The 14,795-nt window shown below is 41.1% G+C and overlaps 1 protein-coding gene across 4 annotated transcripts in view; it reads right to left on the bottom strand.

The window, feature by feature from the left end:
* The window catches only part of DYM (dymeclin), a 291,188-nt gene that overhangs the window by 68,383 nt on the left and 208,010 nt on the right, over nt 1-14,795 (bottom strand). For all 4 annotated transcript variants that reach the window (XM_058170966.1, XM_058170965.1, XM_058170967.1 and 1 more), the window contains one exon: nt 1,760-1,942. In XM_058170966.1, coding sequence (XP_058026949.1) covers nt 1,760-1,942 — 183 coding nt within the window. The remainder of the gene's footprint in view (nt 1-1,759; nt 1,943-14,795) is intronic.

The following is a 14,795-nucleotide window of genomic DNA, read 5'->3' as shown; positions in this document are numbered from 1 at the left end:
CTTCCTTCCTTCCTTCCTTCCTTCCTTCCTTCCTTCCTTCCTTCCTTCATTTATTTTTTTCCCTTCTCTGCTTCAAAACCGTAGAAATGGTGGTAGACTTTAGGAGAAACCCTTCCATACTTCCACCTCTCACAATACTAGACAACACAGTATCAACAGTAGAAACCTTTAAATTTCTAGGTTCTATCATATCGCAAGATCTAAAATGGACAGCTAACATCAAAAACATCATCAAGAAAGGACAACAAAGAATGTTCTTTCTGCGCCAACTCAGTAAGCTCAAACTGCCCAAGGAGCTGCTGATTCAGTTCTACAGAGGAATTATTGAGTCTGTCATTTGCACCTCTATAACTGTCTGGTTCGGTTCTGCAACCCAACAAGAAAGACACAGACTTCAGAGGATAATTAGAACTGCAGAAAAAATAATTGCAACCAACCTGCAACCTTCCATTGAGGACCTGTATACTGCACGAATCAAGAAGAGGGCCGTGAAAATATTTACAGATCGCTCACATCCAGGACATAAACTGTTTCAACTCCTACCCTCAAAACGACGCTATAGAGCACTGCACACCAGAACGACTAGACAAAAGAACAGTTTTTTCCCGAAGGCCATCACTCTGCTAAACAAATAATTCCCTCAACACTGTCAAACTATTTACTAAATCTACACTACTATTAATCTTCTCATCGTTCCCATCACCAATCTCTTTCCACTTATGACTGTATGACTGTAACTTTGTTGCTGGCAATCCTTATGATTTATATTGATATATTGACCATCATTTGTGTTGTAAATGTTGTACCTTGATGAAGGTATCTTTTCTTTTATGTACACTGAGAGCATATGCACCAAGACAAATTCCTTGTGTGTCCAATCACACTTGGCCAATAAAAAATTCTATTCTATTCTATTCTATTCTATTCTATTCTATTCTATTCTATTCTATTCTATTCTATTCTATTCTATTTCCTTTCCAGTGACTGCTTTCCCACATTTTGGGGGGATTATTTCTGTTTAGCAGGAAGAAGGAGCCCATGTGTATTTATTTCTATGCATTTGTGGTTTTCTGCCTATAAACGATCTATCTCCAGAAAAAATGGCTGCTGTATTATTATTATTATTATTATTATTATTATTATTATTATTATTATTATTATTATTATTATTATTATTATTATTATTATTATTATTATTATTATTAGTTTTTTGTCCTGGTATTTTTATATATTTTGGCCAGCTCATGAGGCCAACCATACCTAATACTCAGTAGTGGGTTTCAAATCCCGTTGCTATCAGTTTGCTTGTGGGTGTTCGCGCACTCAATGCTTCTGCCGGGTGGGTGGGCGGAGCCTCCCGCCATCACCGCTACTGGTTCGCCCAATCCGGGGCAAACCGATAGCATCCCACTACTGCTAATACTCCTGCTTCCTATTTTCCCCACAAAACATCCCTGTGAGGAATTGAATTTTTATTTTTTAGTTGTCTTGGCTCCAATGTTTTTGGAGTGTGGCCTATGACAGGCGCACACCCACACCCACATCCACACCCAGAGGCACACAGATATACAAGAATATGACATGCATCTATTTATGGAGTGGGAATAATCCAGAATTGTTTTTTTGATGGATCTATCAGGAACTTGGGCATTGCAACTATTATAATGGAAGAATTGTGTATCTTATGTGTGAATATCGAAATAAAAGTAGCTATTTTCAATTGTAAAGAGCATTTTCACAGAGATTATTAAATACCTACCAGATCTATGTTCTGCATTATATCCTGGAAAGACGGGTGAGTTCGAAATTGCTCAAAGAGATCCCGCTTATATAGCAGGGCATACACTAAATTGGGATTATGATGGAGGGAATTTGTTAAGCAGGAGTTGATTATTTCTAACATCATTCGAATGACTTCTTCAATCACATTCAAATCCTGGGCCTAAAAGAAAGATACAAAGATATTTCTAGTCAGGACAGGTATTAACAAACATACAACAGAATACTTCATTACTTTTTCCCTAGGTTATTGTTCAAGAAAAAAATTAATCAAACTTTCTTACAAACTTGTAAGAGCCGAGGTGGCGCACTGGTTAGAGTGCAGTACTGCAGGCTACTTCAACTGACTGCTAGCTGCAGTTCAGCAGTTCGAATCTCACCAGGCTCAAGGTTGGCTCAGCCTTCCATCCTTCTGAGTTGAGTAAAATGAAGACCGAGATTGTTGGGGGCAACAGGCTGACTCTATAAACCGCTTAGAGAGGGCTGTAAAAGCACTATGAAGCGGTATATAAGTCTAAGTGCTATTGCTATTTTTAGCAGAACAAATAATTTTGATGGAATATAACGCTTTTATTTATTTCCATATTTGATTCTCAGCAACATTAATTTGCCTGACAATTTAAATTAAAAAAAAATCATCCATCTCAAAAGGTTCGACAGACTGACTGATTTTGTTATTTTTAAAAATGTAAGCAATTGTATGTGACCTCTTAGATAGCTTTAAATGCAACAAATGCAAACAAATACATGTGAATTCCATCGAACTGCACAGTTCTGGGGGAATTATAAGGTGGTTTTTTTTTTGATAAGGACCCAGAAACAATCCCAATGTAATTGTCTTTTATTATTTTACACCAGCTATACTAGGGATCTTTTTAGTATTCAGCAGTCTGAATACTAAATAAATAATAAAACTGTTGTGGAAAAATAAGCTGACTCTGGCCTTAAATGCCCAGCAGTGAAGGGCTATTTAGGATATTATAATGGTAGCAATGGGGTTAAAAACTGGCAGTGGCAAACCACTTCTGAAATCTTGACAAGAAAACTTCACAGGCTAGTCCAGGCAATTGCCAGGAGTCAATACTGAAAGCACCAAATAAATAAATACATAAATAAAATTAAGATTGGGGGAAATGCACAAGCTGAAATGCCTTATTTGAAAATCATCAAAAGACAGAGTTGTGGTAGAATTGTCGGGTCCTTTATTGCTCTCTGTCGTGTCCCACCCCCTACTCCGACGCATGAGTCAAGGAAGTCTGTGGCAAACTTGGCAATGAAGCCTTTGCAGCTTGCCAAGTTCCTTCGAGGTTTATCAGGGCAGGCAGGAGTCCAAGTTGTGACTTCAGCAATAGGGTATCAGCAAACTCGATAAGACTTTGCTTGACTCAAGGTTGGAATGCCAAAAGCAGGTCCTTTATATAGGCTTTGGGGTATGGCTCCATGACTCAACATTTATCCAGGTCTGCCCCACCCCTCCTTCTGCTAGCGTCGCCTCTCAGATCTCTGGAAGCGAGGGTCCTCCCACCCTCAATTGTCTTCAGCTGGATCTGCTGTCAGTAATTCCAGCACCTGGCTGGCTTCCTCTGACGACTGAGCCAAAGGAACACATGCCGTATGAGTGAGGTTTATTGGGCTTGTTCGTTCACTCCTGGCATTCTCTCCGGGCATGGGGCCAGGGCCGGGGGCTAGAGGCATGACAGGCCGTTCATCTTCATTATCAGACTCGGAGTCTGATAAAAGACCCGGTTGGAGATGGGAGGGGCCCGGCTGAGGAGAGGAGGGAGGATGAGTCACAACACTCTCTGAGCTTAGTTGCTTTCTTGCAGACGTTTCATTACCTAACTAGGTAACATCAACAGTGCTAGGCTAGCCATTTCCTAGTTGCCCAGTGGCAAACACCATTAAAGTTGACACCAGCCAGAGCACAGAAAAACTTAAAGAAGTAGTGTAAGATTCGAAGATGTGGAGAGACCTGGTCCAGAGAATGGCCAAAAGGCGGATACGACTAAATGGATAATATCAGCCTTCCATCCTTCTGAGGTTGGTAAAATGAAGACCCAGATTGTTGGGGGCAATATGCTGACTTTGTAAACCCCTTAGAGAGGGCTGTAGAGCACTATGAAGCGGTATATAAGACTTATTGCTATTGCTACCATCATCATCATCACTTCATTGATCCCTCCTCAATAGAAAATAGATCCAATCGTATTCAAGAATCTGTCAGATTCAGAAACAACCTTCCAAAATGATCATTATAACAACTAACCATTGCATTTAAAAATATCCTTGGCAGCAGCAGGAGTTGCATGCAAAGAGGCTATAGAGATGAGAAGGGAGGTTTTACCCCCTACTATGCAGAAGGAAATGAGTGGGGTATTAGCAGAGTAACCCCGTCTTCTACCTCCAATGTAGAAATGTAGCAGAGTGCTGAGAAGAAACAGGTTTAATTTATTCCCCCTTTTCAGCTAGCTAATAGTTTACTTTTGGACTTTTGGAAAACGGGAAGAAAGTGGTTAGAGAACAAGCAGGAAGTCAAGGACAAAATGTATATAAAAATGTGAAAAACTATCAACGAAGAGTAGCATTCTTCATTGTCTTAAACCATCAATACAAAGCTGAGATATCTCTGAATACAGACATGGCATTAGGGCAGATATAAACCATGTTATAAAAACATTTCATCATTACTAAAAATGTTTGATTTTCTTGTGCAGTAACTTTCGTACCCTGCTGCAAAACAACTAAAGTACGGAACTGGAATTTCTCCTCAAGACAGAGGCTTAAAAGTAAGGAAGGTTTTAGCAATTATCCTTCAATGCGACAGCTGCTCTCCATGTGAAAAAGGTATTTTATTAGCCTAGTGTTTTTGTACATCAGAGCTTAGGCTTCTGAAAGAATTCTGAACATTCCCCTTGTTAAAACTTTCCCTTGGCTTCTAATTCTGAAATAGTAACAACAGCCAAGATAACTATCCAAGTGGTCTTTGGATCTGTTTAGATGCCGGCTCTCCCTGATTTGCGTGACAAATTCTATAATATCAAACAAGTTCTTTGTAAAAGAAAGTTCTCTAGATACAAAGGAAGATGTGAAATCCTTTTCTAAAAGAAAGCCACTCAGAATTTGGTATAGGAGAAAGAAAGAAAGAAAGAAAGAAAGAAAGAAAGAAAGAAAGAAAGAAAGAAAGAAAGAAAGAAAGAAAGAGGGAGGGAGGGAGGGAGGAAGGTGGGTGACTGAATTTAACAATCTGAATTTAACAATCTGCTATCTACTTCATGAACATAGCAAACTCATTGACGATTGAGTACAGAATGTCTGAGGTAAACAAAAGCTACTATAAGCATTTCAACCCTATATTAGATCACTTAGCTCTAGTACTGTGTTGCTGTAATCCAACTCTCAGATGTTTGCTACTAATCCAGCTATAAACTGGGCCAAGAGTGATTTGACCAACATGGTCAGGACACCAATGTAATCTGGACAAGGCTCTCCTGGCTGTAGCTACCATTTGAATTTCTGCTTATTCTTAGATTGTGGACCTGATCTTTGAAGGGTAATATAATCCCATTCAAAACAGGTTTAAATCCTATTCCTGGATCTGCCAGTTTCCTAACCAGGAGCCAGGGGTGGGATTCAAGTAATTTAACAACCGGTTCTCTCCCTAATGATTTCTTCCAACAACCAGTTTACCAGACTGCTCAGAAAGTTAACAACCGGTTCGCCCGAAGTGGTGTGAACTGGCTGAATCCTACCACTGCCAGGAGCCTTTTCAATCTCAGGATCTGTACCAGTGTTGTGTGGACTTCAACCTCCAAAATTCCCAAGCCAGCCATTGAGAATTGAAGTCCACACATATTAAAGTTGCCAAGGGTTGAGAAAAACTCATCTAAAGCTTCACCCAGCCAATTATTGCTGCATGGCATCGATATTTCTTTAAAAAAGAAAAAAGAAAAACTTGGTTTAATTAAAAAGCATCAGAAAGTCTGCTTTGTTTGTTTTGGGTTACTATGGGAGAAACATATGCATCTCGTTTATCATCATTCTAGGAAGTTTTCAAAAGCACAGCTTGAATTTCCTGTGTTTTCAATAACAACAACAACAACAAAAAGGTAAAGTCTTCAGTAAAATTTATGTAAGGGGGGGGAGGAGAAAGGGAAATGCGCAAGTGTGCTGCATTTTAGATTTAAGGTATAATCCGTCTTCATAGGCAACTTTTCAGTGGTATTTCTGCAGCAGGATTCTTTATGTAGTTAAATTTATTCATATGTACACAGAACTGTTTCCAGACAAATTACGCTATTTGCAGGATAAACAACAAAATATATTAGAAGAACAATGATCCCTTCAGAGCTAACCTGCTTTGCAACTCAAGGATTAATTTGAACGAGGAACCGGCATCTCTTCTGATGATCCCTATGGCAAATCTGAATATCTTTAAAGCCAGTCTGGGATTGCATTTGCAAGAAAAAGGAAGGATTTTATAAAGAAAGAAATATACGATTCTCGCTGCTATAGTAATATGAATAATCAGATATTTAATCCTTTTGGGATATTTTCCTTTAATGAAAAATCGTACTCGCATAAGCCTGGAAAATGTCCACTATACCAACCGAATGTGTAATAATCTGGAAAAATTTTGAATGTGCAGAAATGGACAAACTTACTATAGAATTAAATAATAAGGAAGACTCGGAATACTACTCAACTTGGGAAAATTGGTATCAGTGGATAGAAAATAAAAACAGGAAATGTATAGAACAAAATAAGATATAAATTGTGTTTACATATATCTGATTAAAGGGACGCGGTGGCTCAGGGGCTAGGACGTTGAGCTTGTCGATCGAAAGGTCGGCAGCTCAGCGGTTCGAATCCCTAGTGCTGCCGTGTAATGGGGTGAGCTCCCGGTACTTGTCCCAGCTTCTGCCAACCTAGCAGTTTTGAAAGCACGTAAAAATGCAAGTAGAAAAAATAGGGAACACCTTTGGTGGGAAGGTAACAGTGTTCCGTGCGTCTTTGGCATTGAGTCATGCCGGCCACATGGCCATGGAGACGTCTTCGGACAGCGCTGGCTCTTTGGCTTTGAAACGGAGATGAGCACCGCCCCCTAGAGTCGGCAACGACTAGCACGTATGTGCGAGGGGAACCTTTACCTTTTACCTTTATATCTGATTAAGTAGGAATATCTGGGAATATATGAACAGAGTTAAGAATTGTGTACTGTCAGAACGACATTGAATTGTACAATCATTATGGACATATTTTTGTTATAGATGTATTTTTATTTTTATTTTAATATTTTAAAGTTTAATACAGGTTTTTTGAAAATAAAAAAGAAAGAAAGAAATATAAAGCACTCTCTTCATTACAGTGCTTAGATCAACATAAGCAGAAATATCCTCCAGGCAATGTCCTGATATGCTACTATGTCAGGGGAAGGATATTAAGGTAATTCATCTTAAAAACAAATAGGAGCCCAACTCCTTCAAGACAAATGTTTATTTAGTGCAATAGGATGTTCCCCACAGTGACCAACTACTGTATCTCATTCTTGGAAAGCCTGCAGGCAAGGAAAGACAGAAACCTTCTCCTGGTGCTTCCCAATAACTGGTATTCAGTGGCAAATCTTTCAATAGAGAAGTCATTTAGGGCAGAGGTGGAGAACCGTGGCCCTTTTACGACTTGTGGACTTCAACTCCCAGAATTCCTGAGCCAGATGGCTCAGGAATTCTGGGAGTTGAAGTCCACAAGTCGTAAAAGGGCCATGGTTCCCTTCCCCTGATTTAGGAGATATGACATCAAGTCTTCCTCTATATGAGGACTGTAGGTATTTCCCATGAAGAAAAGCGCCTGGGAAACATTACAACGGGACAAACCCAAATAATTGTAAGCCGCCCTGAGTCTTCGGAAAAGGGCGGGATATAAATTCAAATTTTAAAAAAATATGAATATACTCTATTTTCTGGGGGGGGGGAATAACTGTGGGAACTATGAGGGGAATGAATTCCTGATGTTCACTGACTGAAGCTGATTCCCAGGAAATTGGGTTTCACCCCCACCCCCTTTGGTAAATACAGGTAGTCCCTGACTTATAACCATTTCTTTAGTGACTGTTCGAAGTTACAACAGCGCTGAAAAAAAAAAGTGGCAGGACCATTTTTCACACTTTACTGCAGCATCCCCGTGGTCACATGATCAAAATTTGGACACTTGGCAACCGGCATGTACTTATGACGGTTGCTGTGTCCCGGGGTCATGTGATCCCCATTTGTGACCTTCGGACAAGCAAGGTCAATGGGGGACCCAGATTCAGTTAACAACTGTGTTACTAACTTACGAACTCTTACTGATTCACTTATCAACTATGACAAGAAAAGTCGTAAGATGGGTCAAAATACACTTAACAACGGTCTTGCCTAACAACAAAAATTTGGGGCTCAATTGTAGTCATAAGTTGAGGACTACTTCTACTGTAAATTTAATTTGATGCAAGTAGAAATCTGAGGCGGCCTTAAAAGATCTCTACTGTTAATACTGTGTTGTCTAGGTAGTAGAATAGGAGGGATTCTCCTAAAAAACTTTTTTTATTTTATTTTTTTATTTTATTCGCATTTATACCCCGCCCTTCTCCGAAGACTCAGGGCGGCTTACACTATGTTAAGCAATAGTCTTCATCCATTTGTATATTTATTTACAAAGTCAACTTATTGCCCCCAACAATCTGGGTCCTCATTTTACCTACCTTATAAAGGATGGAAGGCTGAGTCAAGGGCCGGAATAGCTCAGGCTGTTATAGCCTGTTATTAGAACACAATAGCCTGCAATTACTGCAGGTTCAAGCCCGGCCCAAGGTTGACTCAGCCTTCCATCCTTTATAAGGTAGGTAAAATGAGGACCCAGATTGTTGGGGCAATAAGTTGACTTTGTAAAAATATATACAAATAGAATTAGACTATTGCCCTATACACTGTAAGCCGCCCTGAGTCTTCGGAGAAGGGCGGGGTATAAATGTAAACAAAAAAACAACAACAACCTTGGGCCTGGTAGGATTTGAACCTGCAGTAATTGCAGGCAGCTGTGTTAATAACAGACTGTCTTAGCAGTCTGAGCCACCAGAGGCCCATATATCTACTATCTAAATCTACTATCATCTCTACAGTTTTTTTATCGTAAGCGTTTTTTTATTGAGTAATAGAGCATCATAAAATACAAAACACAAAAATAAACAGGAGAGCAGTGAGGGGGGAGGGGAAAGGGGGAAGAGAAGTGAGGAAAGATAGGGAAAAAGAAAAAAAGAAAAAGAAGCATTGACTTCCGACTCGCTCTATTACAGTAAAATAAAGCATTAACATCAAATCGCAATTTTTGGTTTTCCATAATAGTATGAACCAGTGGTGGTATTCACTTACCTTCGCTACTGGTTCACAAATGTGAGTGTGCACGCAGAGCGAGAGTGATGACATCTGGGCGGGTGGGCGGAGCCTCCCACCGCTGCTACCAGTTCATCTGAACCGGTTAGAACTGGCAGAATACCACCACTGGTATGAACAAATCAATTCTATAAAGATCTGTCAGTCTACTCTGTAAAACCCAAAGTCAGAGTTTCATTCTTTTCCACATGGAGTACGAAGTTTAGAAGCGGTCTCCATGTGGAAACCAAAGTACTGGTGTCCTTTTCTGTAATCAAAGTGGTCAGTTTTGCCATTTCAGCCAACTCCATCAACTTCTGCAGCCATGGTAGGAATCGAAGTGTCCTTCCATTTCTGTGCATACAAGGGTCTTGCTGCCATCAACATATATAATGTACAACAAAGTTCCAATTTGTTTCTCTATCATCTCTACAGCTTTGAAGAGAGACGCGGTGGCTTAGTGGGTAATACGCTGAGCTTGTCGATCGAAAGGTGGGCAGTTCAGCGGTTCGAATCCCTAGTGCCGCATAATGGGGTGAGCTCCCATTCCTTGTCCCAGCTTCTGCCAACCTAGCAGTTCGAAAGCACGTAAAAAAATGCAAGTAGAAAAATAGGGAACTCCTTTGGTGGGAAGGTAACAGCGTTCCGTGCGCCTTTGGCATTGAGTCATGCCGGCCACATGACCACGGAGATGTCAGTGGACAGAGCTGGCTCTTCGGCTTTGAAACGGAGATGAGCACTGCCCCCTAGAGCCAGGAACAACTTATTTATTTATTTATTTATTTATTTATTATTTTATTTTATTTTCAGATTTTATACCGCCTTCTCCGAAGACTCAGGGCGGCTTACACTATGTTAAGCAATAGTCTTCATCCATTTGTATATTTATTTACAAAGTCAACTTATTGCCCCCAACAATCTGGGTCCTCATTTTACCTACCTTATAAAGGATGGAAGGCTGAGTCAAGGGCCGGAATAGCTCAGGCTGTTATAGCCTGTTATTAGAACACAATAGCCTGCAATTACTGCAGGTTCAAGCCCGGCCCAAGGTTGACTCAGCCTTCCATCCTTTATAAGGTAGGTAAAATGAGGACCCAGATTGTTGGGGGGGGGCAATAAGTTGACTTTGTAAAAATATACAAATAGAATGAGACTATTGCCTTATACACTGTAAGCCGCCCTGAGTCTTCGGAGAAGGGCGGGATATAAATGTAAACAAAAAAACAACAACAACCATGGGCCTGGTAGGATTTGAACCTGCAGTAATTGCAGGCAGCTGTGTTAATAACAGACTGTCTTAGCAGTCTGAGCCACCAGAGGCCCATATATCTACTATCTAAATCTACTATCATCTCTACAGTTTTTTTATCGTAAGCGTTTTTTTATTGAGTAATAGAGCATCATAAAATACAAAACACAAAAATAAACAGGAGAGCAGTGAGGGGGAAGGGAGAAGGGGGAAGAGAAGTGAGGAAAGATAGGGAAAAAGAAAAAAAGAAAAAGAAGCATTGACTTCCGACTCGCTCTATTACAGTAAAATAAAGCATTAACATCAAATCGCAATTTTGGGTTTTCCATAATAGTATGAACCAGTGGTGGTATTCACTTACCTTCGCTACTGGTTCACAAATGTGAGTGTGCACGCAGAGCGAGAGTGATGACGTCTGGGCGGGTGGGCGGAGCCTCCCACCGCTGCTACCAGTTCATCTGAACCGGTTAGAACTGGCAGAATACCACCACTGGTATGAACAAATCAATTCTATAAAGATCTGTCAGTCTACTCTGTAAAACCCAAAGTCAGAGTTTCATTCTTTTCCACATGGAGTACGAAGTTTAGAAGCGGTCTCCATGTGGAAACCAAAGTACTGGTGTCCTTTTCTGTAATCAAAGTGGTCAGTTTTGCCATTTCAGCCAACTCCATCAACTTCTGCAGCCATGGTAGGAATCGAAGTGTCCTTCCATTTCTGTGCATACAAGGGTCTTGCTGCCATCAACATATATAATGTACAACAAAGTTCCAATTTGTTTCTCTATCATCTCTACAGCTTTGAAGAGAGACGCGGTGGCTTAGTGGGTAATACGTTGAGCTTGTCGATCGAAAGGTGGGCAGTTCAGCGGTTCGAATCCCTAGTGCCGCATAATGGGCTGAGCTCCCGTTCCTTGTCCCAGCTTCTGCCAACCTAGCAGTTCGAAAGCACGTGAAAAAATGCAAGTAGAAAAATAGGGAACTCCTTTGGTGGGAAGGTAACAGCGTTCCGTGCGCCTTTGGCATTGAGTCACGCCGGCCACATGACCACGGAGATGTCAGCGGACAGAGCTGGCTCTTCGGCTTTGAAACGGAGATGAGCACTGCCCCCTAGAGCCAGGAACGACTTATTTATTTATTTATTATTTATTTATTTATTTTTCGTATTTTTATACCGCCCTTCTCCGAAGACTCAGGGCGGTGTACAGAATAAATAAAACATAGATATCCAAAAATTTTAAAATACAATATTCAATTATATGTGCGAGGGGAACCTTTACCTTTACAGCTTTGAGCGTGTTCAGTTCAAGATGGTTCCGACCGCACGCACAGGGCCAATTGTTCAACTTCCCGTCTGTATGCAGATTCGCCATTGTCTCAAATGAAACTAATCATCATCATCATTTCTAAGTAGAATCTGCCTGACCCACATGTACAAGATGGGGAATGGAGATTGGGATCCTGCCGCTACAATCCGCTGTAATGATTTCTTACTGTGGAATTACTTTACTCTTCCAGATACGTCAGGCATGCTGTTTATTTACTTTCTCTAGTTATGAAAATGATTTTATTTCAGTAGGCCTTTGGCAATTGACTTTTAGTATTGTTATGGTTGTATGGGATTTGGGTTGCCATTTTCCTGTCAGCTGTCAACTGCTTGAAGTCTTTGAAGCTGGGTGGGATGTAAATTCATGTTCATAGAGATTAATACCACAGAAAAGAAATGATTTATTTGCTGGAATTCACTATGTAAGCAATTTCCATTTTCAACCACTCGGAAAAAAAAAAAAGTCTAAACTACCAGAGGAAAACATTTTAAGGAGATAAGTAGGGATGGAAAAATACAAAAGGACCTTTTGGAAGCATGGATCGGTTTGCGGCAGTGACTGGATGAGGAAGGACGCATGTTTAATGTGTCCGATGGCAAAAGTTAAGCATTTTAAAAGGATCCAAAATGGATTACGGACGTGAACATTCCTCCTCGGATATCATAAAGTCCTCTCTGTTGGCTGGAGAAGATAGGTTTGTACTCAAAATATTTGGACTGGTTGGGAAAGATTGCTGTAAACATTAATGAAGTAGAAAATTACATAAATGAGGAGGCAGGGGAAAAAAAGCAGAGTTTAGGAATTTAACCTCATGCGTGTGTATACTCAAGAATAAACTAGACTAGGCTGAACTGAAGCACTTTCCTTGAGATGGTCCCAATAGAGGAGGGAGAAGCTCTTGGTAAGCGGGCTAAGAATTTCCCAGGTGAACAGTCTAAGGCAGGGGTCTCCAACCTTGGCAATTTTAAGCCTGGAGGACTTCAACTCCCAGAATTCCCCAGTCATCAAAGCTGGCTGGGGCATTCTGGGAGTTGAAGTCCTCCAGGCTTAAAGTTTGTTTGTTTGTTTGTTTATTTATTTTATTTTATTTTTCAAATTTTTATACCGCCCTTCTCCGAAGACTCAGGGCGGTGTACAGCAAAATAAAACACCAATAATCAAAAATTTTTAAAATACAATATCCAGTTAAAAATCTAATTCAATAGCTGTATGTTAAAAATATTAAATAAAAAATTACAAAATAGATTAAGACCCCTATTAAAAGCCCACTAAAAACCCACAGTGTTAAAATTAATCAATCGATTAGGCCAGCCCCGCTTGGTGAAAAAAGAAGGTCTTGAGCTCGCGCTTAAAGGTCCGAAGATCAGGGAGAAGACGCAGTCCCACAGGCAGATCGTTCCACAGGGCCGGAGCCCCCACAGAGAACGCTCTTCCCCTGGGGGCCGCCAGCCGACATTGGTTGGCCGACGGTACCCTGAGGAGGCCCTCCCTGTGAGAGCGCACTGGACGATGGGTAGTACCTGGCGGCAGCAGGCGGTCCCGTAGGTATCCCGGTCCCATGCCATGGAGCGCTTTAAAGGTGATAACCAACACCTTGAAAAGCACCCGGAAGACCACCGGCAACCAGTGTAGCCTGCGCAGGAGAGGTGTTACATGGGAGCTACGAGGTGCTCCTTCAATCCCCCGCGCGGCCGCATTCTGTACCAGTTGGAGCCTCCGGGTGCTCTTCAAGTTGCCAAGGTTGGAGACCCCTGGTCTAAGGTATGCCAAGAGTGGAGATGGCCATCCATCATAGCTCTTACTGGCTTGAAAGCTCTCCCCGATATCCTAGCAGTATATCTCAGAACGAATTACACAGAACTAATTACCACAGCCCGAGTGATTTCAGCTTGAAACTGCTATCTGATATTTTTTTTTCCTTACAAAAACCAAGTCACAATTAGATAGCATAGAAGACTTAAGACTTGGAATAACTTTGTCACTTTCAACGTACACTAATCGGCATACATTAAAATGAAATTTCGTTGCATACAGCTCTCAAAGGGTCATCGCCTCCCTTATACACTACGTAACCACGACAACATAAATACCATAGAGTAACTCAGAATGTGAAGAAGATATAACTGCATCTACTGTGATGACTGTACAACTTACGATCACAATTGAGCCCAATATTTCTGTTGCTAAGTGAGAAACCTGTTAAGTGAATTTTGCCCTGTTTTATGACCTTCCGCGCCACAGTTGTTAAGTTAGTCACATGGCTGTTAAGTGAATCTGGCTTCCCCACTGACTTTGCTTGCTAGAAGGTCACAAAAGGGGACCACGTGACCCTGGGACACTGCAACGGTCATAAAGAGGAGTCAGTCGCCAAGCGTCTGAATTTGGTCATGTGACCATGGGGATGCTGCAATAGTCCTAAGTGTGAAAAGTGGTCATAAGTCCCCTTTTTTTTTCCAGAGCTGTTGTAATTCCGAACAGTCACTAAATGAACTGTTGTAAGTTGAGAACTACCTGTACTGAGAAATATATTTAAAATAAGATTAATATGTTAACTGAAAGTGCAGAACTGACTTTATAACTATGTTTTACGTGCAGGACAGTGGTGGTTTCAACTGGTGTAACAACCGGTTTGCTTTGCTTTGCACGTGTGCCAAACTTGCGCTCCACGCATTGTATTTCAGAACAGCTGAGGCGCGGCAATCCACTCTGCTGCGTCTATCAGCTGGGCTAAAAATGAACGAATATAGGTAGGTATAGCTCAGGGGCGGGCGGGAGGGCCCAGCTGACGGTCGGAGTGAACTGGTTCACTCTCAATTCACCATCGCCGCTACCGCCCCCCCCCCCTCGATGCAGGACCTAATGAAGACATTAATAATCATTTTAACATGAGTCACCATGATATTTTTGTTATTCATGTGAAGAGACAACAAATTCCGGACTTGTCCCTTAAAACACAAAAAATACAAACAGGAAGGAAAAGATACGATAACTTTGGAGAACTTGGAGAACAGGCGCATCATACCATTGTTCGAAAGTAAG

This window comes from Ahaetulla prasina, chromosome 2, assembly GCF_028640845.1.
Source record: "Ahaetulla prasina isolate Xishuangbanna chromosome 2, ASM2864084v1, whole genome shotgun sequence".
In the NCBI taxonomy this organism is placed as follows: domain Eukaryota; kingdom Metazoa; phylum Chordata; class Lepidosauria; order Squamata; family Colubridae; genus Ahaetulla; species Ahaetulla prasina.
The sequence above is the reverse complement of the archived record's forward strand: the minus strand, read 5'-3'. Positions and strand labels throughout refer to the sequence as shown.